Genomic DNA, 27,013 nt, shown 5'->3' with positions numbered 1-27,013 from the left:
ATTATATAATATACTAAGAGATTATGTAATTATATAATATAATTACATATTATAATAGCTTGGTGGGAGCTTGTCTTTATAAGAGATTGATTAAACTCACAGATGCTGAAGTTAGGCAGTCTGGGGTTGAGTTTGTTTGGTGATTAATAGCTCATCGGTCTAGGGTATGATTATCTGTTTGGGTATGTAAGGTTCCGGTTTCTAATCCTGGACAAGCTCTTTGTGGGTCACCTATTTATGGGCTTCTCTGATGGCTCAGACGGTAAAGCATCTGTCTACAATGCAGGAGACCCTGGTTCGATCCCTGGGTTGGGAAGATCTGCTGGAGAAGGAAATGGCAATCCACCCAGTACTATTGCCTGGAAAATCCCATGGACAGAGGAGCCTGGTAGGCTACAGTCCATGGGGTCGCAAAGAGTCGGACACGACTGAGCGACTTCACTTACTTACTAGGTGACTCAGAGGTAAAGAATCCGCCTGCAGTACAGGAGACATGGGTTTGATCCCTGGGTTGGGAAAATCCTTTAAAGAAGGAAATGGCAATCCTCTCCAGTATTCGTGCCTGGGAAATCTCGAGGACAGAGGAACCTGATGGGCTACAATCCATGGGGTTGTAGAAAGTTGGACATGACTTAGCAACTAAACAACAACAACATATTATTGAGCGTATTGCTTGGCTTCTCTAAATCTCAGGTATGATAATAGTGCTGTTACTACTAATAGCAGCTATTCCTGTGGTGGTTGGTAAGATTAACTGAGAGTTCACATAAAAAACATAGCATTAATTCCTGGGACACTCTTATTTTTGCCAGTTCATTACTAATTCCTACATTTTCCATACTTTCTTTAACAATTAAAAGGAGAGGCAAAAATTGGCAGAGAATTAAGATACCACTTTAAAAAAATAATAGCCCCATAACAAATACTTTGCTACTTAACATTTAACAATACTAGAAGGGAATTTTGGTTATTTGTATTTAGAAAGCTGTTCGTTGTTTAGCCTAAAATGTCAATTTAAGTAAATATAACACAGCAATTTCGTAACTTACAAATTATATTCTAAAATAGTTTTACTTTGCTGCTGCTGCTGCTGCTAAACATAAATTTTAATTCTGTCTTTAAGGTCAAGCTTCTAAAAGATACCCTTGATGCCTGGAAGAAGGAAGTAGAAAAGAAGCCACCTACAATGTCAATAGATGATGCTTATGAACTGCTTAATCTCCCTCAAGGACAGGGACCGTGAGTTATTTTCATTATCATCTTTCCCCTCTTCTTGTAATTTGTCTTATACCTGAGGAAGACATTTGATAGCAGTGTGTCTAGGATAGTAAATGACGTATAGGAAAGAATGCAGATTTATTAATTAATCAGTGAAGTTTTATAGTAGAATACATATGATAGAAAAAAAAAATTTTTAAGTGTAGGCTGAAAGTTAAAATTTTACCGACAAAGGTCCTGATAGTTGAAGCTATGGTTTTTCCAGTAGTCATGTATAGATGTGAGAGTTGGACCATAAAGAAAGCTGAGTGTCGAAAAATTGATGCTTTTGAACTGTGGTGTTGGAGAAGACTCTTGAGAGTCCCTTGGACAGCAAGGAGATCCAACCAGCCCATCCTAGAGGAAATCAGTCCTGAATATTCTTTTGAAGGACTGATGCTAAAGCTCCAATACTTTGGCCACCTGATACAAAGAACTGATTGATTAGAAAAGACCCCAATGTTGGGAAAGATTAAGGCAGGAGGAAAAGGGGACGACAGAGGATGAGATGGTTGGGTGGCATCATGGACTCAATGGGCATGAGTTTGCGCAAGCTCTGAGAGTTGGTGATGGACAGGGAAGCCTGGTGTGCTGCAGTCCATGGGAATGCAAAGAGTCAGACACGACTGAGTGACTGAACTGAACTGAAAGTTAAAATAACTTAGAATTATAGTTTGAAGTGACATTTTGAAAAGTTGGTTTAAAAATAATTCTTAGTTATTTGAACCCCAAATATGGTTTTGTAATTTGAAGTGAATATGGTAACCTTGTATAAGTAATTTTTTGTTTTTTAATGGTAAAGATAATACATAAGAATAATCTTTATCGATGACCCTACATATAGGGCAACAAACTACACAGATGTAAAGAACAGACTTTTGGACTCAGCAGAAGAAGAGGGTGGGATAATTTGAGAGAATAGCATTGAAACATATACATTACCATATGTAAAATAGATAACCAGTGAGAGTTTGATGCGTGAAGCAGGGCATCCAAAGCTGGTGCTCTGTGTAGACCTGGGGAGATAGGGTGAGGAGGAATTGTGAGGGAGTTTCAGGGTGGAGGGGACACATGTATACCAATAGCTGATTCATAACAGAAACCATCACAATATTGTAATTATCCTTCAATTAAAATAGATAAATTTAAAAGATATTTTTTAAAAAAGAATAACCTTACTTAGTCTTACTGGTTTAATTAGGTGCCTAATATATGATCATACACAATAAAAGTAAGGTTCTTAAAAATAATCATTTTAGATGATTGTGTAAACATTTTTCTTGCACGTTACTCAATTCATGAAACAGTTTTCCTATTTTGCAGGCATGATGAGAGCAAAATTAGAAAAGCTTACTTCAGACTTGCCCAGAAATATCATCCTGATAAGAATCCAGAAGGGAGGGTATGTACTGCCTTTGGAGTTAGGGCCTTGGGGTTGACTTGCTTTTGTTCTACTGCCATTTCAGGTAGAGAAAAGATATACTTATGCACCAGTGTCTGCCTCATAATATATGTCTAGTATATGTTAAATTAACTTCTGATCGACGTGCTGGTTTTTTGCATAAATGGTCATCTCTCATTTTATCAAAAGGATTGCTCTTTGACTAGTGTGTCTGTGCTCACTCATGTCTCACTCTTTGTGATCCCATGGACTATAGCCCACCAGGGTCCTCTGTCCATGGAATTTTACAGACAAGAATAAGTAATACTCTGCTGCTACTGCTACTGCTAAATCACTTCAGTCGTGTCTGACTCTGTGTGACCCCATAGACGGCAGCCCCCCAGGCTCCCCCGTCCCTGGGATTCTCCAGGCAAAGACACTGGAGTGGGTTGCCATTTCCTTCTCCAGCGCATGAAAGTGAAAAGTAAAAGTGAAATCGCTCAGTCGTATCCGACTCTTAGCGACCCCATGGACTGCAGCCTACCAGGCTCCTCCGTCCATGGGATTTTCCAGGCAAGAGTACTGGAGTGGGGTGCCATTGCCTTCTCCTAAGTAATACCCTAGCAGGTTGCCATTTCCTTCTCCAGTGGGTCTTCCTGACCTAGGGATCAAACCCACATTTCTTGGCTTCTCCTGCATTGGCAGGCGGGTTCTTTATCAGCTGAGCCACTGGGGAAGCACGACTAGTAACTTAAGGTTTTTCTTCTCTTTCCTTACCCATGTTTGTTTGAAAATTAATGAGCTGTCACATGAGTAATTGAAGACAGCCAAGAGAAGGGTGAACTTAATTCATCTGTTGGTGAACCATTGCCACTCAGATTGCTTTGCATAATTTATTTCTTTCTAATAACATCCAACTTCTTATGACTGTTAATGAAAAAACAGAAAATTTGGTTCAGAGTTAAAGTCATCTGCTGCCAGTATTCCCTGATCTTGTCTTTTGCAGCTTCCTACTAAAATGCCAGTGGACACTCATAAAATCACATAAGGACCACTAAAACCAGTGCTCATAGTCTGTTGCTAGAAACTTCAGGTAGTTTCCCCTGATTCAAGCCTAGCGTTTTTTATTAGAGATAGGCAGTATTCCTGAGCAGGAAGATAGCATTGGAAAAAACATCACTTTTATGTACTTAAGGTGGTTTTAATCAAAAAACCTGGGACGTTTTTTGAGAAATTTAAAGCAGTTCAGATTTCTAGGAAAGAAAACAATCAATATAGGAAGAAATTTTGAAATCAGTATTAAATTTCTAGACTTAAACTACCAGATACTAAGTACTCTGTAAAACGACGATAGTAATAACAGTATTCTGCTGGCACAAAGATCAACATATAGATCAGGGAACATTATAAAATAGTAATTAAGAGCATGGATGTAGGAGTCAGACATGAATGTGAGTCTTAGCTCTGTCAGCAATGGGCTTTGTGACCTTAGGCAAGTTATGTAACATCTTCTTAAAAATGAGGTTAATAAGGGTACCTACCTTATATAGTGTTTTGAGAATTACGTGAAATAATGTATGTAAAGCATTTAGCAGGGTGCCTGCCACAGTGCTCAAAAAATAGTACCTCTTATAACTATTTTTATAATAATTCAGAAACTATATCTGGTGTGTATGAATTTAATATAACATAGGGTATAAGCCAGTGAAGAAATAATTTTCAATAAATGGTATTGAGATCATTGAATACCTTTTTTGGGGAAAAAAAAAAGTTGTTTCATCTGAAAAGTATGCCACCTAAATTCCAGTTGGAATGAATTCCGTAATATAAAAAACAGAAAAAATAATAACTAAAGTTACTAGTAAAATACAAACTAGCTGTGTTCTAAGTTGTGATTTTAGATGTTCTGAATTAAAGGTTGATTGTCTTTGGTTACATACAGGATATGTTTGAAAAGGTAAATAAAGCCTATGAATTTTTATGTACCAAATCCGCAAAAATTATGGATGGACCAGATCCAGAGAATATAATTTTAATTCTGAAAACTCAGAGCATTCTCTTCAATCGTCATAAAGAAGGTAAGACATATGTTACGATTTTTCCTCCAGTTCATTCTACCATGTTCCTCGTTTCTGCCTCTTCTTTCTTTTGAGGGGGGAGGTTAATATTTTTTTTATTATTATATTTTTAAATTTATTTTTAATTGGAGCATAATTGCTTTACAATGTTGTGTTGGTTTCTGCTGTACAACACTGTGAATCAGCCATAAGTATACGTATGTCCCCTCCCTCTTGAACCTTCCTCCTACGTATTTCTAATTATGCAGAAGACTCTTGGAATTCCATTTTAAATACAGTAAAAGAGTAGTTTTCTGTAGTTAGACCCAAAATGTTTGTTTCATACCTTCCAATTCTTGCCTATGTTTTTAGTAGTTTACATTCTCAATAAGATTTCATTGTTCCTTCTTAAAGGACATTTCTGTTCTGTGGAGGTACTTGGTTAGTTTTGTCTTTAGCCATTTAATAATAAACATATTAAATGAGATCTAAAATGGACCTGGAAGTTAAGGATCACGTCTTTTGTAAGACTGCACCTATCCGTAAACCTCTAAAGGCTGAAAACATCTAGGGTGCCCTGTTTTTTAAAAAGCAACAGAGCTTCCTTGGTGGTCCAGTGGTTAAGAATCCGCCTTCCAATGCAAGGGACACTGGTCCGATCCTTTGTCTGGGAATGTTTCACATGCCTTGGAGCGACTGAGCCTGTGCACCACAGCTGCTGAGCCCGTGCTCTAGAGCCTGCAAGCTGCAGCTACTGAAGTCCTTGCACCTAGAGCCATGCTTCCGAACAGGAAAAGCCACCACAATGAGAAGCCGCACACTGCTTTTTGCAACTGGAGAAAGCCCGTGTGCAACAGAGAATACCCACCACAGCCAAAAAAATAAATAAATAAATCTTAAAAAAATAAAGGCAAGGGGGGACTTTTCAAATGATCATATATATCCCCTCACACTTCATTTTCTGTGGTAGCTGTCAAAATCCTCTGATCTTATGAAACACTTTGAAAATTTTATAAATGAAATAGGTGTGATTTTAGGGTACAGGTTATTGGGAATTTCCAGTGTTGTTTTCAGGGTGATTTGTGGTAGCTAAACAATAGCAGCCAGAAAGCTCAGAGCACATTGAAAATTTTTTAGACTTTGTTGGAGAAGTTGGATTTAGGTTCAGTATAACAGGTGTCCATTGGCTTGGAACTAAACTTGGCTTACACACTAAATGGGAAACCTATTTGCTCTGTAGGATGATGGGAGAAAAGAGAGAATAATGAGAGATGTGAAATAAATAGGAGTGTTGCTTAATTTAAGATAAGTAGGATTCCAGTTTTGGAGACGGCAATGGCAACCCACTCCAGTACTCTTGCCTGGACAATCCATGGAAGGAGGAGCCTGATAGGCTGCAGTCCATGGGGTCCCTGAGAGTTGGACACAACTGAGTGACTTCACTTTTGCTTTTCACTTGCATGCATTGGAGAAGGAAATGGCAACCCATTCCAGTGTTCTTGCCTGGAGAATCCCAGGGATGGGGGAGCCTGGTGGGCTGCCGTCTCTGGGGTCGCACAGAGTCGGACACTACTGAAGCGACCTAGCAGCAGCAGCAGTAGGATTCCAGTTTATTGGAGGGGACATCATGGGGATTGAGCAGCTTGGACATTAGAGCAGTGATTAAATTGATTCAGTTTTGCATATAAACTCAACAGAAAGCATTTGTAAAACATTTAGTTACATGACATCACTAAAGAGAATGAATCTAAAGAAGTCTTTTTCAAACCATTGGTTTGTTTTTTGGCTGATAACTATTTTAGCCACCATAGTGCAGCTGTAGCTCATTTTATGTATTATCAATATGAGAATTTTTTTTTACGCAGTCTTCTACTTTTCACAAATGGAGTTTATACTCAGTAAGTTCTGGGGTAGGGGGTCCTCTGATAAAACTTAACATTAATTCATTCACTCTTTTTCTTATGTATGTATGTGTTAGGACTACCAGGACCAGTTCCAAGGGGCTTTTTTTTTTTTAAGCTATCTTAAAAATGCATTAATTTAAAGTAGATTATTGGTCATCTCAAAAGGTAAAAGTTATAAAGATCACATGGACCGTACAGAAAGTAGATACTCTGCGAAGGATCAAAACCACTATACACAAAGTTTAGTTTTAATCTACCAGGAAATACTCTTTTTCTAGTAGAAACATTTTAGAGAGGTCAACCAAACAAGTTTGCTAGTAGAAAAGATCCAAGGGATTTGTACTCAGTTTAATTTCTTTATATAAACTAGAATTAGGAAACATTTAAGATGTTGACTGTTTTAATCTTTTTTTTTTTTTTGACAATGTAATTAAAAATTAACTTAAAACCATGATTATTTCAGATTTACAGCCTTATAAATATGCAGGATACCCCATGCTAATTAGGACTATAACAATGGAAACTTCAGATGACCTCCTTTTCTCAAAAGAATCACCATTGTTGCCTGCTGCTGCAGAGCTGGCTTTCCATACGGTTAACTGCTCAGCCCTCAATGCTGAAGAGCTTAGACGGGAGAATGGAATTGAGGTAATATGGAATGATCTTTGTCCTTGTCTTAAAGCTAGTTTAGGCAAACTGTCTCTTAGCAATAAAAAATTCACCAAGTACAAATACAGTTGATACAGTTTCTTTAATTTATTGCAACAGATAAGCATGTTCTTTATATTCTAATACCAAAATTAAAATAAATGGAGCCTTATTGCATAACATGAATTTGAGAATATTGGATTCAAAATTGGTGAACTTAATATTACTTGCAAAATAGTGTAGTAGGATGCTTTTAAAAAACTGCAGGGTTCTTTGTTTACTTATTTATTTAACAAATGTTAATTGAGCCAACACTTATTTGCCAAGTTTCTAATACTGGAAGGTTAATTAATGTTTTATTCCTAGCAGAAGAGGCTTTTCAAACTTCGAGAGTTAACGGCAGACTTCTTTCTCTGCAGGTGTTACAAGAGGCATTTAGTCGCTGTGTGGCTGTCTTGAATCGTTCTAGTAAACCAAGTGACATGTCAGTACAGGTAAGGCTGAAACACACTATTACGCTAGACTAGTAGTTCAGACGTTAGGTCTGTTTTAGAATCACTTTGAGGGCTCATTAAAACCTGGGTTGCTGAGGTCTGCCTCCCAGGTCCTCTGCCCAGAGTTTCTGATTCATAAAGTCTAGAGTAGGGGCCTGAGAATACGCTTTTCTAACAGAATTCCCAGATGATACTGATGCTGTTATTCTGTGTATCACACTTTAATAAGTACTGTGCTAAATCATATGTAATCTGTTGGTTTAATTTTGTTCCTTATAATAGAGAGTGATATAATGAATCCCATGTCCCCTTTACCCAGTTTCAAACATCTGTAATTTTTCCATTTTTGTTTCACTTATCTTCCATCCCCTTCCTTAATTCCTTCTTTACTTCCCACTCCCATACCTAGTGTTTTCATTTTCTTCTTTTCTGTTGAATTCTTTGGTAGAAGAACCATCAGGAACATTAAGATCACTGTAAAATGCATCTTTTTGACCTTTTGTATATGCCAGCAAAATTTAGAATATTAAACAATTCAGTATAGGCTTTTGAGTTTCATTTTTATTAATAAGTATAGTACATTATTAGAATTCAGGGCAAAAATACTTTAATCTAGAAGTTGGCAAATTTTTTTAATAAAGGGCTAGAGGGTGGTTATTTGAGACATTCAGGTTACGTGTAGTCTGTTGCATATTTTTTAAATTATTTATTTATTTTTGGTTGGACTGGGTCTTTGTTGCAGAGCACGGGCTTTCTCCTTGCGGAGAGTGGGGGCTTCTCTTTATCATGGTGCACAGGTTTTTAATTGCAGTGATTTCTCTCATTGCTGAGCACCAGTGCTAGGGTGCACGGGCTTTAGTAGTTGCTGCTGGAGGGCTCTAGAGCGCAGGCTTAGTAGTTGTGGCACATGGACTTTATTGCCCCATGGCATGTGGACTCTTTCTGGACCAGGGATCAAACCTGTGTTCCCTGCATTGGCAGATGGATTCTTGTCTGCTACCACCAGGGAAATCTTATTGCATGTTTTTATTTGTGACTTTTACAACTCTTTCCAAATGTAAAAGCTAAGGCTTCCTGGCCATACAAAAACAGATCATGGTTGACTTGGCCTATGGCTGTATAGTGGCCATGGTTTGCCAACCCTGCATCTATAGGGTATCTTAACCAGAAATACTGATAATTCAGTAGAAATATTCTGTTTAATTTTGGAGCGTCATATATATCATTAAACATTATTACGAATCTCTGCTGATTTGATTTCCACTGTCTTAAACATGAATGCACATGTGACCTTTTTTTACTCTGTTGTGTTATCTGCAGGTGTGTGGACACATAAGCAGATGCTATAGTGTGGCTGCTCAGTTTGAAGAATGCCGAGAGAAGATTACAGAAATGCCTGGCATCATCAGGGATCTCTGTCGGGTGCTCTACTTCGGCAAGGTAGACGTTACGTTTACTGCTTTCTGGATTCAATCAGCAATGAGTTTTCTCATCGAATAGCCAGTCCTCAATTTATAAATTAAGTTCTTTTCCTAAAATTATTTTCAAGTAAATGACATGGATCTCTAAAAACATTTTTCACTGAATCCTTGCCATAAATGATGACTTTGTTCCTGGGTTGGCCCACAAAGAATAAGACAAGAATGACATATTTAGATGGAAGTTGGTTTCCTCTGAACAGTTGAACAGAGGCAGGGAAGCAAGAGAGAAGACTAAACTAAATCAGTCTAATGAAAGTAAAGTGAAAGAAAGTGAAAGTGAAGTCGCTCAGTCGTGTCCAACTCTTTGCGACCCCGTGGACTGTAGCCTACCAGGCTCCTCTCTCCATGGGATTCTCCAGGCAAGAATAGTGGAGTGGGTTACCATTTCCTTTTCCAAGGCATCTTCCCAACCCAGTGATCGAACCCGAGTCTCCCACATTGTAGGCAGACACTTCAACCTCTGAGCCAAGAGTCAAGTCACCGCATGGTGAAAAGGTCATAGGGATCTGAGAGCTTGCTGTTTCTTCCCAGTCCAACACTGCTGAGGGAAGTTGACTATGGGTAATGTGATAAGTGACTGGAAAGGAAAGAGATTCTCTGGTGACTGAGCAGAGTGACAGTTGTGTTGGAATAGAATAGAACTAGGTTGCTGATCCTGGGCTAAGGTACCTAGAAATAAGGAATCTGATGAAAACATGTCCCCAACTATATTTACTTGACATACTTAGATGTGTCTAGTAAGAAAGAAATGCTGGTATAAAGAAGTCAATCTGTACACCTACACTAAAGGCTTCATTGATATACTTATGATCACTGGCACATGTATTGCTACTAATGCCTTATCACTGTTTTTAAAAATACAAGAAGTGAAACAAAACAGTATTCTCAAGTCTTTAACACTAATTGGCTTCAAAGATAGTAATTCTGGTACAAATCAAATCCACATTGAGGTATCACCTCACTTTGGTCAGAATGTCTATCAACAAAAAGTCTACAAATAATAAATGCTAGAGAGGATGTGGAGAAAGAGATCCCTTGTATACTGTTGTTGGGAATGTAAGTTGGTGTAGTACAGCCACTATGGAAAACAGCATGCTGCTGCTGCTGCTGCTAAGTCGCTTCAGTCATGTCCGACTGTGCGACCCCATAGACGGCAGCCCACCAGGCTCCCCCGTCCCTGGGATTCTCCAGGCAAGAACACTGGAGTGGGGTGCCATTTCCTTCTCCAATGCATGAAAGTGAAAAGTGAAAGTGAAGTCGCTCAGTTGTGTCCGACTCTTCGCGACCCCATGCACTGCAGCCCACCAGGATCCTCCATCCATGGGATTTTCCAGGCAAGAGTACTGGAGTGGGGTGCCATTGCCTTAGGTTCCCTAAAAAAACTAAAAATAGAGAAAGAATACTGAAGTGGGTAACCATTCCCTTCTCCATGGGATCTTCTTGACCCAGGGATCAAATCTGGGTTTCCTGCATTGCAGGCAGATTCTTGACTGCCTGAACCACCTGGGAAGCCCGAGAGCTACCATATGATGAAGCGATTCCACTCCTAGGTACATATCTGGAAAACTGAACACATTATTTGAAAAGATACATGCACCCAGTGTTCATAGCACTATTCATAATAGCCAAGGCATGAAAACAACCCAGGTGCTCATCAACAAATGGTTGGCTTAAGTTGATGTGTATACACACACACTGTATATACACACACAAATACACACACACAATGGGATGTTATTGAGCCATAAAAAAAGAATGAAATATTGCCATTTGCAGCAGTGTGAATGACCTAGAGAATATTATGCTTAATGTAACAAGTCAGACAAAGACAAGCACTGTGTGATATCACTTACATGTGGAATCTAAAAAACCATACAAATGAACATATATACAAAATAGAAACAGTCTCACAGACATAGAAAACAAACTTATGGTTACCAAAAAGAAAAGGAAGAGGGAGGCGAGGAAGGACAATGGGAGTGAATGAAAGGAAGAAAAATGGGATTAACAAATACAAACTGCTATATATAAAATGGGCTTCCCTGATAGCTCAGTTGGTAAAGAATCTGCCTACAGTGCAGGAGACCCTGGTTTGATTCCTAGGTCGGGAAGATCCTCTGGAGAAGGCTTAGGCTACCCACTCCAGTATTCTTGGGCCTCCCTTATGGCTCAGCTGGTAAAGAACTCACCTACAATGTAAGAGACTTGGGTTCTATCCCTGGGTTAGGAAGATCCCCTGGAGAAGGGAAACGCTACCTACTCCAGTGTTCTGGCCTGGAGAATTCCATGGACTGTATAGTCCATGGGGTCGCAAAGAGTCAGACATGACTGAGTGACTTTCACTTTCATTCATAAAATAGGAAGGATTTGTTATCCAATTGTATAACACAAAGACTTATACCCAATATCTTGTATTAACCTATCATGGAATATGATCTCCAAAAAAAATGAATCTCTGTGTTGTATACCTGAAACTAACACAATATTGTAAACAACCATGCTTCAGTTTTCAAATTAATTTTTTAAAATAGTAATTCTGTGTCTTGTCACATGGTTACTTTAATTTTAGGCTTTAAATGATACAGGCCTCAGATATAAATCAGAATAGAAAATGTAAGAGGAGGTAAACACACATACAATAAGATAGTTAAGTAACTTCTCCTACATTCACAGTCTGTTTCTCTTGGGAGCTTTTTTAAAAAATCCATTATTATTTTTTTTAATTCCATTATTTTTATTCTCAGGGTATTCCGAGAGTGGCTGCCCTTGGGGTAGAATGTGTTAGCTCTTTTGCTGTGGATTTCTGGCTACAGACACACCTATTACAAGCTGGAATTTTGTGGCATCTGCTTGGTTATCTCTTTAATTATGACTACACCCTGGAAGAGAGTGGTATTCAGAAAAGTGAAGAAACAAACCAGCAGGTAATGTGAACATTACTTTAACACTGAATTTGAGCCCAAACTGTAGATTACTGCAAAAGCAAAGCCCTAGCTATCCAGAGCCCTCAAGGCATAAACCATTTTTCAAGATTATTAAGCTTATTGTTCTTTAAGCCCCAAATCTGTTTATCGTAACCACTTATCCCAGAAGTTTTCAAGACCATGGAATTTGCAATAGCATATACTGGGCATAACTTAATCTTTTCTTGATTACTCAGAATCACCTTTATGATTGCAGAATTATGGTTGTATATCACAGGGAAGTGATAACAGTGCTGTTGAAGCTTGTTTGCCTAAACACTTGAGAACTTACCTGATTGTTTTTTACAGATTTTTTTTTTTATCTTACAGGTATTTTTTCCATCACTCCTTTCTTATTCATTATTCATATTGTGAATATGTGCCTCTAGTGATCAGATCTACTTAATCATCTCTTGTTCCCCATCCTATCCCCCAGGGTGCTGCTTCCAGTTATCAGCAAGTTACTATATTGGATACAAATGACTACATAGATCCTGATTGTCTTTCATATAAATAGAAGAATAAGCTGTAATGCATGAACTTTTTTTAATCATTTTTTTATTTTAAATTCTTTATTTTTTAATTGAAGGATAATTGCTTTACAGAATTTTGTTATTTTCTGTCAAACATCAGCATGAATCAGCCATAGGTATACATATGCCCCCTCCCTCTTGAACCTCTCTCCCATGTCCCTCCCCACCCTACCCCCTAGGTTGGTATAGAGCTCTTGTTTGAGTTGCCTGAGACATACAGCAAATTCCCATTAGCTATCTATTTTACATATGGTAATGTAAGTTTCCATGTTATTCTCTCCATACATCTCACCCTCTCCTGCCCTCTTTCTGTGTCTGTAAGTCTGTTCTTTATGTCTGTTTCTTCACTACTGCCCTGCAAATAAATTCTTTGGTACAATCTTTTAAAATTCCTTATATTTGCATTAGTATATGGTATTTATCTTTTTCTTTCTGACTTACTTCACTCTGTATAATAGGCTATAGGTTCATCCACCACATTAGAACTGACTCAAATGTGTTCCTTTTTATGGCTGAGTAATATTCCATTGTGTATATGTACATAACTTCTTTATCCATTTATCTGTCAATGGACATCTAGGTTGCTTCCATGCTCTAGCTATTGTAAATAGTGCTGCGGTGAACATGGGGGTACATGTGTCTTTTGCAGTTTTGGTTTCCTCAGGGTATATGCCTAGGAGTGGGATTGCTGAGTCATATGGTGGTTTTATTCCTGGTTTTTTAAGGAATCTCCATACCGTCTTCCATAGTGGCTGTATCAATTTACATTCCTTCAACAGCACAAGAGCATTCCCTTTTCTCTACACCTTCTCTAGCTGATGATGGCCTTTCTGACCAATGTGAGGTGATATCTCATTGTAGTTTTGATTTGCACTTCTCTAATGATGAGCAGTGTTGAGCATCTTTTCATGTATTTGTTAGCCATCTGTATGTCTTCTTTGGAGAAATTTCTGTTTAGGTCTTTTCTCCTGCATTTTGATTGGGTTGTTTTTTTTTCGGCCTTGAGTTATATGAGCTGCTTCTATATTTTGGAAATTAATCCTTTGTCCATTGTTTAATTTGCTGTTGTTTTCTCCCATTCTGAGGGTTGTCTTTTCACCTTATTTATAGTTTCCTTTGCTGTGCAAAAGCTTTTAAGTTTAATCAGGTCCCACTTGTTTATTTTTGTTTTTGTTTCTCTAAGACAGGGCTTACAGAGGATTTTGCTTTGATTTGTATCATCGAGTGTTGTGGCTGTGTTTTCCTCTAAGAGTTTTATAGTTTCTGGTCTTATATTTAGGTCTTTAATCCATTTGAGTTTATCTTTGTGTACGGTATTAGGAAAGTGTTCTAATTTCATTTTTTTACATGCAGCTGTCCAGTTTTCCCAGAACCAATTATTGAAGAGGCTATCTTTCCCCTGTGTATATTCTTGACTCCTTTGTCAAAAATAAGGTACCCATATGTATGTGGGTTTATTTCTGGGCTTTCTATCTTGTTCCATTGGTCTATATTTCTGTTTTTGTGCCAGTATCATACTTTTTTGATGACTCTGGCTTTGTAGAATAGTCTGAAGTCAGGAAGGTTGATTCCTTCAGCTCCGTTCTTCTTTCTCAAGACTGCTTTGGCTGTTCGGGGTCTTTTGCATTTCCATATGAATTGTGAGATCTTTTTTGTTCTAGTTCTATGAAAAATGCCATTGGTAATTTGATAGGGATCACATTGAATCTGTAGATTGTGTTTGGTAGTATAGTCATTTTCACAATGTTGATTCCTCCACCCTAGTAACATAGAATATCTCTCCATCTGTTTATGTCATCTTTGATTTCTTTCATCAGTGTCTTATAGTTTTCTGTATGCAGTTTTTTTTGTCTCCTTAGCTAGTTGTATTCCTAAATATTTTGTTCTTTCAGTTGCAATCATGAATGGGGTTGATTCCTTAATTTCTCTTTCTGATTTTTCATTGTTAGTATATAGGAATGCAAGTGATTTCTGTGTATTGATTTTCTGTCCTGTGACTTTGCTAAATTCACTGATTAGCTCTAGTAATTTTCTGATAGTATCTTTAAGGTTTTCTGTGTACAGTATCATGTCATCTGCAAACAGTGAGAGCTTTGCTTTTCTTTTCCAATCTGGATTCCTTTTATTTCTTTTTCTTCTCTGATTTCTGTAGCTAGGACTTCCAAAGCTATGTTGAATCCTAGGGGTGAGAGTGGACACCCCTGTCTTATTCCTCATCTTAGGGGAAATGGTTGCAGTTTTTCACCATTGCGAATAATATTCGTTGTGGGCTTATCATATATGGCCTTTACTATGTTGAGGTAGGTTCCTTTTGTGCCCATTTTTTGAAGAGTTTCAATCATAAAAGCGTGCTGAATTTTGTCAAAGGCTTTTTCCACATCTTGAAATTATCATATTTTTATCTTTCAATTGGTTTATATGGTGTATCACATTGATTGATTTGCCTATATTGAAGATTCCTTCCATCCCTGGAATAAACTCAACTTTATCATGGTGTGTTAGCTTTTTAATGTGTTGTTGAAATCTGTTTGCTAGAATTTTGTTGAGGATTTTAACATCTATGTTTATCAGTGATATTGGCCTGTAGCTTTCTTTTTTGTGTGTGGTCTTTGTCTGGTTTTGTTATCAGGGTGTTGGTGGCCTCATAGTATGGGTTTGGAAGTGTTTCTTTCTCTGCAACTTTTTGAAGAACTTTTAGAAGGATAGGCATTAGCTCTTCTCTAAATGTTTGATAGAATTCATTTGTGAAGCCATCTGATCCTGGGCTTTTGTTTTTTGGGAGATTATTGATCACAGTTTTTATTTCAGTGCTTGTAATTGGGTTTTTCATAATTTCTATTTCTTCCTGGTTCAGTCTTGGAAGATTGAACTTTTCTAAGAATCTGTCCATTTCTTGCAGTTTATCCATTTTATTGCCATATAGTTGTTCATAATAGTCTTATAATCCTTTATATGTCTGCACTGTCTGTTGTAACCTCTCCTTTTTCATTTCTAATTTTGTTGATTTGACTCTTCTCTTTTTTTCTTGAGTCTGGCTAAAGGTTTGTCAATTTTGTTTATCTTCTCAAAGAACCATCTTTTAGTTTTATTAATCTTTAGTATTGTTTCTTTCATTTCTTTTTCATTTATTTCTGCTCTGATCTTTATGATTTCTTTCCTTCTGCTAATTTTGGGTTTTTTTTTAATTCTTTTTCCAGTTGTTTTAGGTGTAAAGTTAGGTTGTCTGATTTTTCTCTTGTTCCTTGAGGTAGGATTTTATTGCTATAAACATCCCTCTTAGAGCTGCTTTTGCTGCATCCCATAGATTTTGAGTTGTGTTTTCCTTGTCATTTGTTTTTAGGAATTTTTTTATTTGCCTTTTGATTTCTTCAGTAACCAGTTTGTTACTTAGAAATGTACTGTTTAATCTCCATATGTTTGTGTTTTTTACATTTTTTTTCTTATAATTGATGTCTCGTCTCATAGCATTGTGGTCAGAGAAGATGCTTGACACAATGTCAATTTTCTTAAATTTACTGAGGTTAGATTTATGACCCAAGATGTGGTGTATCCTGGAGAATGGAATGTTCCATGTGCACTTGAGAAGATGTATTCTTCTGTATTTGGATGGAGTGTCCTGAAGATATCAATGAGATCCATCTTGTCTAATGTGTCATTTAAGACTTGTATTTCCTTATTCATTTTCTGTTTTCATGATCTGTCCACTGGTGTAAGTGGGGTGTTAAAGTCGCCTCCTATTATTGTGTTACTGTCAATTTCTCCTTTTATGTCTGTTAGTGTTTGTTTTATGTGCTGAGGTGCTCCTGTGTTGGTTGTATAGATGTTTGCAGTTGTTATGTCTTCCTCTTGTACTGATTGCTTGATCATTAGGTAGTGTTCTTCCTTATCTCTTGTAATATTCTTTATTTTAAGGTCTACTTAGTCTAATATGAGGATTGCTACTCCAGCTTTCTTTTGGTTTACATTGGCATGGAATATATTTTTCCACCCTCTCAGTTTCAGTCATTATATGTATCTTTAGATCTGAAGTGGATTTCTTCTAGACAGCATATATATGGGTCTTGTTTTTGTATCCATTCAGCTGTCTGTGTCTTTTGGTTGCAGCATTTAATGCATTTATTTTTAAGGTAATTATTGATATATATGATCTTATAGCCATTTTCTTGGAGAAGGCAATGGCACCCCACTCCAGTACTCTTGCCTGGAAAATCCCACAGACAGAGGAGCCTGGTAGGCTGCAGTCCAATGGGTCGCTAAGAGTTGGACACAATTGAGTGACTTCCCTTTCACTTTTCACTTCATGCATTGGAGAAGGAAATGGCAACCCATTCCAGTGTTCTTGCCTGGAGAATCCCAGGGACGGCAGAGCCTGGTGGGCTGCCGTCTATGGGGTCACACAGAGTCGGACACGACTGAAGCGACTTAGCAGCAGCAGCCATTTTCTTAATTGTTTGGGTTTTTTGTTTGTTTGTTTGTTTGTTTGTTTTAGATCTTTTTCTTCTTTTGTATTTCCTAACTATATAAGTCCCTTTAACATTTGTTTTCAAGCTGGTTTGGTGGTACTGAATTCTCTTGACTTTTACTTTTCATAAACTCTTGACATTAGTATTGGGGACTTCAGTACCTTTTTTGTTTCTTTTTCTTTGCTTTCTCTTCCTTAATATGTTCCATGCTGTTTTGATTCCATAAATGTACTATTGCCTGGTAAGAGATCTATTTTAATAAATGTGTTAATTTTTTTGCAACAGGAAGTAGCCAACAGCCTTGCCAAACTGAGTGTCCGAGCTCTAAGTCGCCTTGGAGGTTATCTGCCTGAAGAACAAACAACACCAGAAAATCCAACCATAAGGAAAAGTTTAGCTGGCATGCTGACCCCCTATGTTGCTAGAAAACTTGCTGTGATTAGTGCTACTGAGGTATGTGCTTCAGAGCTAGCCTGGGTTTTGATAAATATTGCAAGATCCTTTACATAATAGAGGAATATAACAATGTCGATTGCTCTCAGAAACCTAAAAATTGAAAATGCTCACAAGCTTGTTCTCTCAACTGAGAAATTTGGTTATTGTGTCTTGGTGCTGAGGATAGCAGCTCTATACGTCTGGGGTTAATAACTCCCTTTTTTCCTCAAGCACAAAGCTCAGAAAATGTAAAGTGTAAAAACTTCTAATTAAAACATTTTGGGAATTCCCTGATGGTCCAGTTGTTAGGATTTGGATTCAAGTCAAGAGCCTGGATTCAGTCCCTGGTTGAAGAAATAAAATCCTGCAAGCCGTGAGACACGCACCCCCACTCTCTGTCCCCACAAAAAAACATTTAAAGGAGAGTTAAGTGTGTATGTGTACACTTAAATTGAGTAGAGCGACACAAAGGGAAAACACTCTAGATGGCTAAGCAAGCATAAGCTTATGTCTGCAGAACTACTTAATGCAGCCTTGAATCAGGGTTTGGCTGAGAAAACTGGAACTGAATCTCTGCCCATAAATTCTACTTCCCTTTTTGGGAGTATGCTTCATAAAGACTTAGATTTTGTTTTCAAATAAAAAGTCATGTGGTATTCTTTTTAAGCTTATATTTACTGTTTATATTTACTTTAATAAAATATCGTGTGTGATTTTCACCAAAGCAAAGCAAATGTTAAGAATGAGATGTAAAAACAGACTCAAATTTGAATTGCAGTTTCACCACTTAAAAGTGAGACCTGGAACAAATAATTTGATCTTTCTCAGAGAAGTCTTGATTTTTCTCAGCTGCAGTATGGTAAACATTATATTTTCAAACTTGTTAAAATTATTCAAGCCCATTGTACTTAAGGTTCCTGTTACAGAGCTTGGTGAGTCATAGACAGTTTAAATGAATGATAACTTCAATATTTTTCCTAAATATTATAAAACAGTAATATTCTGTCTTCTAGATTTTGAAGATGCTTAACAGTAACACAGAGAGCCCCTATTTGATATGGAACAATTCTACAAGAGCAGAACTACTTGAATTTCTTGAATCTCAACAGGAAAGCATGATTAAAAAAGTAAGTTAATAATTTCTTGCATCCTCCCACCTTCCAGTGGAGAAGGTAGTAAGTCATGAAAAAATCAAGACAGAGAGTAGAATGGGAGATAAGGAGTTGGCCTGAATAATACATAACTAGACGGTTGAATCTTGATGGTTTAGAAGACATTTATGTTTGTGAGTTTGGACTTCATTAAGGAGTAACCATCACTAAGTGTCCTGGATTGTGCAAAATTTGGGTTACCACTCATTTCATGATAGTCACTCAGAGCTCTTCATTGATAGAAGTTTTGAGAATTGCAGAGCTAGGAAGAACCAGTCTCAGATTTCTACATATCATCTGTTTTTTTACCAGAAGAGAGAGAATATCATTCTTTCTTCGTTTAGCCCTTTACAGTTTATTCCTGCTTCCCTCCTAGCTCAGTTGGTAAAGAATCTGCCTGCAGTACAGGAGACCCAGGTTTGAGTCCTGTGTCGGGAAGATCCCCTGGAGAGGGAAATGGTGATCCACTCCAGTATTCTTGCCTGGAGAATCCCATGGACAGAGGAGCATTCACTTTTCTTTGCAATTTATTATACACTTTTATATATTATTTCAGTCCAACCTAAATTTTATGTAATTTCAATCTTCTTGGGGCTATTTTTTTCCCAGTTCCTTACCTGTTTTCCTATCTTTTTCTTTGTCCTTAAATAGAAATCAACTGATATATTACCTTGCTTTTTTAATTCAGAGACCCTGTTTTCCTGCACTTTATCATTTAATGTATTACTTTTTAAAGCCAGTTCAGACATGTTCATCTCTTAATTCTATCACCCTATATCTGACCAGGCCAAATGTCTGCTGAGAGGAGAGCCACGTGTCATACTTGCATAAACACTAGGTCTAAGATACTTTATTGGCTGACTTCAGTCATCTTTTGAAATTTTAAAATGAGTTTCAATTTTGGTCTAAAAAATAAAATAACTCTCTGCCTATAAATAACATAACTCTTTTAGAGGCTTCCCTGATGGCTTAGCAGGTAAAGAATCTGCCTGCAATACAGGAGATACAGGTTTGATCCCTGGGTTAGAATAATCCCCTGGAGGAGGAAATGACAGCCCATTCCAGTATTTTTGCCTGAAAAATCCCATGGACAGAAGAGCCTGGCGGGTAACACTACAAAGGGTCACAAAGAGTCAGACATGACTAAGTGACTAACACACATTCACGCACGCATGCCTTTTCCAGAGGACATATTACTAATTATAAATGTTAAAATTGCATTAAGTGCTGTGATGTGTATCCCACCACATTTTTCTCCCATGGAAAAATGAATGGATCTTTGAAGTTATTTTTCTGATAAGTTATTAAACTGAATATGGATAGATTTATAAACTACACACTAATGATTCTGATTTATATCTAACAATTAGTTTTCTTTTTTTTAAAGGGTGACTGTGACAAAACTTATGGATCAGAATTTGTCTACAGTGATCATGCCAAAGAACTTATTGTAGGGGAGATTTTTGTTAGGGTCTATAATGAAGTCCCTACTTTCCCACTTGAGGTAAGCTCTCTACTTTTGATTTTGTCTGTAACTTTTGATCATTTGTTATTAAAAGCTACTGGTTTATTCACACTATATATATGGAAATAATATCTGTTTTTTGCCAAATATTTTATACTAACTTGGGTATGTGATAGGGTGACCATGGATAACTTACGAGACTTTTTGTTTTGAATGTTGGGGAATTTAATGGATTCATGAATAAGAATTTATTCCTTTCCCAGCTATTTCTTATATTTCATGCATAATGCTTCTCCACTGTATCCTGTATATATGCCTGCAGCTCTGCAGTCTCTTGTGGAACTGTAAGGCCTTTTACATACTCACTCTATCATGTTAAATATCAGACCACCAGACAGTAGTCTATCTCTGGCCAGTTTTTAAAATTAAGAAAACAGAAGGGGAGAGCAAAGAGAATTTTTAGAAGATGACTGGGTCATATCAGGTCATTTCTTGTGATGACCCCTAATCACTTCCAGAAGCAAATAATCTTTTATTTCCTTAGTTCTTGGGGATCACATAGGAAAGTTTTGTTATAGTTTTTTTTGGAGGGGGTGATAAAGATTTGGTGGTTGATTGGTTTGTAAGGAAGAAAGAAGTGAGGCTTTGTTTTAGAGTTTGCTCTTGGAAAAAGGAATTTACTAACCTGTGATGTATGTTATTTATCACAGAATAATATATAAAAACAGCTGCTAAGAAGAATGAGTTTAGTGATTTGTGAAGTCTCTTTGAAAACTTTTTTTTTTTGTTGTTTGTTTATTCACTGACTCTTTTTTTTTTTCTTTTTTTTTTAAACTTTACATAATTGTATTAGTTTTGCCAAATATCAAAATGAATCCGCCACAGTAATACTTCTTTTTGAATTTATAATCTAACATATATAATTTTTAAATGTAAAAATGCAACCAATTTATAGAAGTTACATATCATACTATCAATTATCTCGGTAAAGTAGGGGCATATTCTTATCTCAGAGTTGTTATACTATATTACCGATGGGAGTAAATCAGATTTCTGATGGATTTGGGCCAACAGTGATAAACACTTTCTAATGCTGTTAAGTTTTATCCCTTTTCTCCTCAGTTCTCATTTAATGCATAGGTATTTTCTTGTGTCTGTGTAATTTAATCACTTCCATGACTTGAAATGTTTTGTTGTTGCTTTTACTGTGAAGTCTTTGTTATAGGTTATTTATAAGGACACGCATGTTTTTAAATATTTTTCTATTTGATTTAGGTTCCAAAAGCATTTGCTGCAAGTCTCCTGGATTATATAGGCTCCCAGGCCCAGTACCTCCACACCTTTATGGCCATCACTCATGCTGCAAAAGTGGAGTCAGAGCAACATGGAGACCGCTTGCCAAGAGTTGAAATGGCTTTGGAGGCTCTGAGAAATGTTATAAAATATAATCCAGGTATGTGATTGTACCCTTGACAAATAAGATCCTTAAAATAGAAGAGCCCTAAAAATACCAGTTCTCAATTTTACCAGGAAAACTCTAGGAAAATTATGCTTGGTTATTGACCCCATAATATTTTTACCTCTAAATAATAGGCTGGAAAGAGAGGTCAGTCATCATGCTTAGAATTCGTATCTCTAAGAGCAAATGAGTTTCAATAAGTTGAAAAGGCAGAATGACTTGATAGTTTCTATAAAACATCACATTGATGACATAAATTGACATACAAGGTGTAAGTGCTTATGTTAGAGTTATTGATGAGGTTATCTAATTTTTCCACCACTGGTCCTTACAATGAAAGTTTTTGTGCTTGAAAATTGAGTTCTGACAAAACATGGTCCACTGGAGAAGGGAATGGCAAACCACTTCAGTATTCCTGGCTGGAGAATTCCATGAACGCTATGAAAAGGTAAAAAGATGTGACACTTAAAGATGAACTCCCCAGGATAGTAGGTGCCCAGTATGCTACTGGAGAAGAGCAGAGAAATAGATCCAGAAAGAATGAAAAGGATGAGCCAAAGTGAAAACAGCACCCAGTTTTGGATATGTCTGGTGATGAAAGTAAAGTCCAATGCAGTAAATAACAATATTACGTAGAAACCTGGAATGTTAGGTCCATGAATCAAGGTAAATTGGAAGTGGTCAAACAGGGAATGGCAAGAGTGAACATCAACATTTTAAGAATCAGTGAACTAAAATGGAGCAGAATGGGTGAATGTAATTTAGATGATGATTATATCTACTACTGTGGGCAAGAATCCCTTAGAAGAAATGGAGTTGCCCTCATAGTCAACAAGAGAGTCCAAAATGCAGTACGGGGGTGCAGTCTCAAAAACAACAGAAAGATCTCTGTTCATTTCCAAGGCAAACCGTTCAGTATCATAGTAATTCAAGTCTGTGCCCCAATCACTAATGCTGAAAAAGCTGAACTTGAACGTTTCTCTGAAGACCTCCAAGACCTTCTAGAACACCCAAAAAAGATGTCCTTTTCATCATAGGGCAATGGAATGCAAAAGTTGGAAGTCAAGGGTTACCTGGAGTAACAGGCAAGTTTGTGTGGCTTTGGAGGAAAAAACGAAGCAGGGCAAATTCTAACAGAGTTTTGTGAAGAGTACACACCGTTTGTAGCAAACACACTCTTCCAACAACCCAAGAGATAACTCTACTCATGGACGTCACCAGATGGTCAATACCAAAATCAGATTGAGTATATTCTTTGCAGCCAAAGATGGTGAAGCTCTATGCAGTCAGCAAAAACATGACCAGGAGCTGACTGTTGCTCAGATCTTGAACTCTTTATTGCCAAATTTAGACTTAAATTGAAGAAAGTAAGGAAAACCGCTAGGCCATTCAGTATGACCTAAATCAAATCCCTTACAATTATATACAGTGGTGACAAATCCATTCATGGGATTAGATCTGATAGACAGAGTGCTTGAAGAACTATGGATGGAGGTTTGTGACATTGTACAGGAGGCGGTGATGAAAACCATCCCCAAGGAAAAGAAAAGCAAGAAGGCAAAATGGTTGTCTGAGGAGGCCTTACAAATAGCTGAGAAAAGAAGAGATGCTAAAGGCAAAGGAGAAAAGGAAAGATATAAGCATCTGAATGCAGAGTTCCATAGAATATCAGGGAGAAATAAGAAAGCCTTCCTCAGCAATCAATGCAAAGAAATAGAGGAAAACAATAGAATGGGAAAGACTAGAGCTGTCTTCAAGAAAATTAGAGATACCAAGGGAACATTTCATGCAAAGATGGGCACAGTAAGGACAGAAGCAGAAGATATTAAGAAGAGGTGGCAAGAATACACAGAAGAACTATACAAAAAAAGATCTTAATGGCCCAGATAACCATAATGATGTGATCACTCACTTAGAGCCAGACGTCCTGAAGTGCAAGGTCAAGTGGGTGTTAGGAAGCATCACTACAAAGCTAGTGGAGGTGATGGAATTCTAGCTATTTCAAATCCTAAATGATGATGCTGTTAAAGTGCTGCATGCACTCAATATGTTAATGAATTTGGAAAACTCAGCAGTGGCCACAGAAGTGGAAAAGGTCAGATTTCATTCCAGTATAAAAGAAAGGCAATGCCAAAGAATGTTCAAACTACCACACAGTTGGACTCATCTCACATGCTAGTAAAGTTACACTCAAAATTCTCCAAGTGAGGCTTGACAGTACATGAACCGAGAATTTCCAGATATTTAAGCTGGATTTAGAAAAGGCAAAGGAACCAGAAATCAAATTGCCAACATCCATTGGATCATAGAAAAAGCAAGGGAATTCCAAAACAACATCTACTTCTGCTTTATTGACTATGCCAAAGCCTTTGACTGTGTGGATCACAACAAACTGTGGAAAATTCTTAAAGAGATGGGAATACCATACCAACTTACCTGCCTCCTGAGGAACCTGTATTCAAGTCAAGAAGCAACAGTTATAACTGGACATGAAACAATAGATTGGTTCCAAATTGGGAAAGAAGTACGTCAAGGCTGTATATTGTCATCCTGCTTTTTTAACTTATATGCAGAGTACATCATATGAAATGCCAGGCTGGATAAAGCAGAAACTGGAATCAAGATTGCAGGGAGAAATATGAATAACATCAGATATGCACATGACACCACCATTATGGCAGAAAGCAAAAATGAACTAAAGAGCCTCTTGATGAAAGAGTAGGCTTGAAGAGGAGAGTGAAAAAAACTGGCTTAACATTAAAAAAACAAAGGTCATGGCTTGCAGTTCCATCACTTCATGGCAAATAGGTGGGGAAATGATGGAAACAGTGACAGACTATTTTCTTGGGCTCCACAATCACTGCAGATGGTATCTGCAGCCATGAAATTAAAAGATGCTTGCTTCTTGGAAGAAAAGCTATGACCAACCTAGACAGCATATTAAAAAGCAGAGACATTACTTTGCTGACTAAGGTCCATCTAGTCAAAGCTATGGTTTTTCCACCATAGCTTTGACTAGATGGACCTTAGTCAGCAAAGCTTTTCCAGTAGTCATGTATGGATATGAGAGTTAGACCAAAAGAAAGCTGGTCGACAGAGAATTGATGTTTTGAACTGTGGTGTTGGATAAATTCTTGACAGTCCCTTGAACTGCAAGGAGATCAAACCAGTCAATCCTGAGGGAAATCAATATTGTATATTCATTGAAAGCACTGATGCTGAAACTGAAGCTCCACTATTTTGGCCACTTGATATGAAGAACTGACTCATTAGAAAAGACCCTGATGCTGGGAAAGATTGAAGTTAGGAGGAAAAGGGGACAACAGAGGATGAGACGGTTTGATGGCGTCACTGACTCAATGGACAAGAGTTTGAGCAAGCTCCGGGATTTGGTGATGGACAGGGAAGCCTGGTGTGCTGCAGTCCATGAGGTCGCAAAGAGGTGGACACAACTGAGCAACTGAACTGAATTGATAGAATATATTGATAAAATACCGAACATAAAACCTGAGTATAAAATATGAAACATATGTATAAACTATAGAATATAAAAGAGTATTATATAGAATATAAATACTATATATTTATAAACATATGTATAAAACTATAGAATATAAAATAGAGTATTATATAGAATATAAAATATAAATATGGAATATAAAATTACATTCAATATTCAGTTTCTTACCTGAAGACCTCAAAACTTTTTATTAACACTTAATATTATCTTTCTTATGCTTCTTTGCTCTTGCCAGTATGTATTACAGTACTATTATAATTTACAGTTGTATTGCCAACAAATTATTCAAATAAAAACCAACAATAATTAAATGCTGTCTAAGAAAATTTCATTCCCATGGTATACATGTTTTTAAAGGCAGTATTATAAAATCTGAAGAAAACTTCATTTTTTGATTTTGGCATATTAGGTACAAAGAAATTGCTGCAAATCTGGGAATTGATTTGGAACTTGTCTGTAATGTAGTTTTCAAGTGACAGAGTTCTAACTCAGTCCTATTTAAAAGCCAAATGATGTCACACTGTCTCCAGATGTAATTAGTCTGACAAGGTTAGCTCTTGAGGTCTACAGGTAAAGCTTAAAAGTGCCACCATAACACTTTTAATTTTTGAATTGTATTTGATAAATTTCTTGTTTTTAGCCTGTTGGTTAGTTAGGCGTTGGGATGGAAATGAAGAGAAAACAAACCAGATAAACTTTAATACTGTTTAACTTCTTAAGATTTACTACTCCTTAGTGATACTGTACTCACTTAATGTCACAGTTGCTGAGAAAAGTTTACCACAAACTCGACAGTAAACAAAATATATCTGTTTCCTGAAGATTGATAGAACATCGCTTGGAAATAAAAGACAAGCATTTTATTTTTCTTTCTAGGCTCTGAAAGTGAATGCATTGGTCATTTTAAGTTAATATTTTCTCTTCTTCGAGTCCATGGAGCTGGTCAAGTGCAGCAGTTGGCTTTAGAGGTAAAAGAACTTTGTTCTAAAGCATGCTCTTTCCTGCAACATACTGTACATGGTTTGAACCTTCATTAATCATCATCTAAAGTTGAGTGGAAATTTGTGTGTAGTTTTTTTTTTTTTTTTCATTTTGCCTATTAAGGCAAGTGAATGTCTTTAAAACTTGAATTATATGCCCATTTTGAAGAGCAAATATTGTACAGTGTTCAAGGTGCTTCCCTCTGTGGTCATCATCTGTCATGCATTAGAACTTGGGATGCATTTCTGTAGTGTCATATGAGATGAATTAAGGAATGGACTTTACTCGGGATGCTTGGAAGCCACAGATGACAAAAAAAAAGGGAGCAGAACTTTCCAGGATCTCTGTTTTGCCACAGAGAGACATGTTGAGACCAAGCTACACACTGTGAGTTTGGTTCCATCTCCCTCAGTTGCTCTCTCTTCTTATGGGTCTGGTACAAAAGCATCCTTTCCAGCTACCCAGAACCTGTGGGTCTTAGAGGTCCAAGAGTGGTTGGAGGGCCCTCCTTTAGGAGAATGAAATCATTGGTCCTGTAGGAAGCTGTTTGTGTGGAGCCTTTTCCTCTGGAAGAAGCAGGAAGACCTTGGTCACAGGGTACTCTTTATCTAGGCAACCCAGAGTAAACACCCAGGATCTTTTTTCATGTGATCCTGCTTATTGTAACACACACGATTTATTATAAAGAACACCAAATTCAACCTTTCGGTAACAGTGAACTTTATGAATGATTAAGTGTTCTTAAATTGCATTTTGGTTTAAAAAATGTTTACTAAAATAATAAAGGTTAAATTGGTTAACAGCTTAACAAGCATAGTCTT

The 27,013-nt window shown here is 37.2% G+C and overlaps 1 protein-coding gene across 3 annotated transcripts in view; it reads left to right on the top strand.

The window, feature by feature from the left end:
• Window positions 1-27,013, top strand: part of DNAJC13 (DnaJ heat shock protein family (Hsp40) member C13) — a 163,967-nt gene that overhangs the window by 113,112 nt on the left and 23,842 nt on the right. For all 3 annotated transcript variants that reach the window (XR_011561546.1, XM_019962425.2, XM_070770885.1), the window contains 12 exons: window positions 1,124-1,239; window positions 2,581-2,659; window positions 4,581-4,716; window positions 7,063-7,247; window positions 7,667-7,741; window positions 9,062-9,181; window positions 11,967-12,146; window positions 17,467-17,634; window positions 18,630-18,743; window positions 20,155-20,271; window positions 21,508-21,685; window positions 26,088-26,179. Coding sequence is in view for 2 of the 3 variants with exons in the window: in XM_019962425.2 (XP_019817984.2) it covers window positions 1,124-1,239; window positions 2,581-2,659; window positions 4,581-4,716; window positions 7,063-7,247; window positions 7,667-7,741; window positions 9,062-9,181; window positions 11,967-12,146; window positions 17,467-17,634; window positions 18,630-18,743; window positions 20,155-20,271; window positions 21,508-21,685; window positions 26,088-26,179 (1,560 nt within the window). In the remaining variant the exon portion in view is untranslated. The remainder of the gene's footprint in view (window positions 1-1,123; window positions 1,240-2,580; window positions 2,660-4,580; window positions 4,717-7,062; window positions 7,248-7,666; window positions 7,742-9,061; window positions 9,182-11,966; window positions 12,147-17,466; window positions 17,635-18,629; window positions 18,744-20,154; window positions 20,272-21,507; window positions 21,686-26,087; window positions 26,180-27,013) is intronic.

Source organism: Bos indicus, chromosome 1 (genome assembly GCF_029378745.1).
Source record: "Bos indicus isolate NIAB-ARS_2022 breed Sahiwal x Tharparkar chromosome 1, NIAB-ARS_B.indTharparkar_mat_pri_1.0, whole genome shotgun sequence".
NCBI lineage: Eukaryota > Metazoa > Chordata > Mammalia > Artiodactyla > Bovidae > Bos > Bos indicus.
This window is presented reverse-complemented; position numbering and strand designations above follow the sequence as displayed.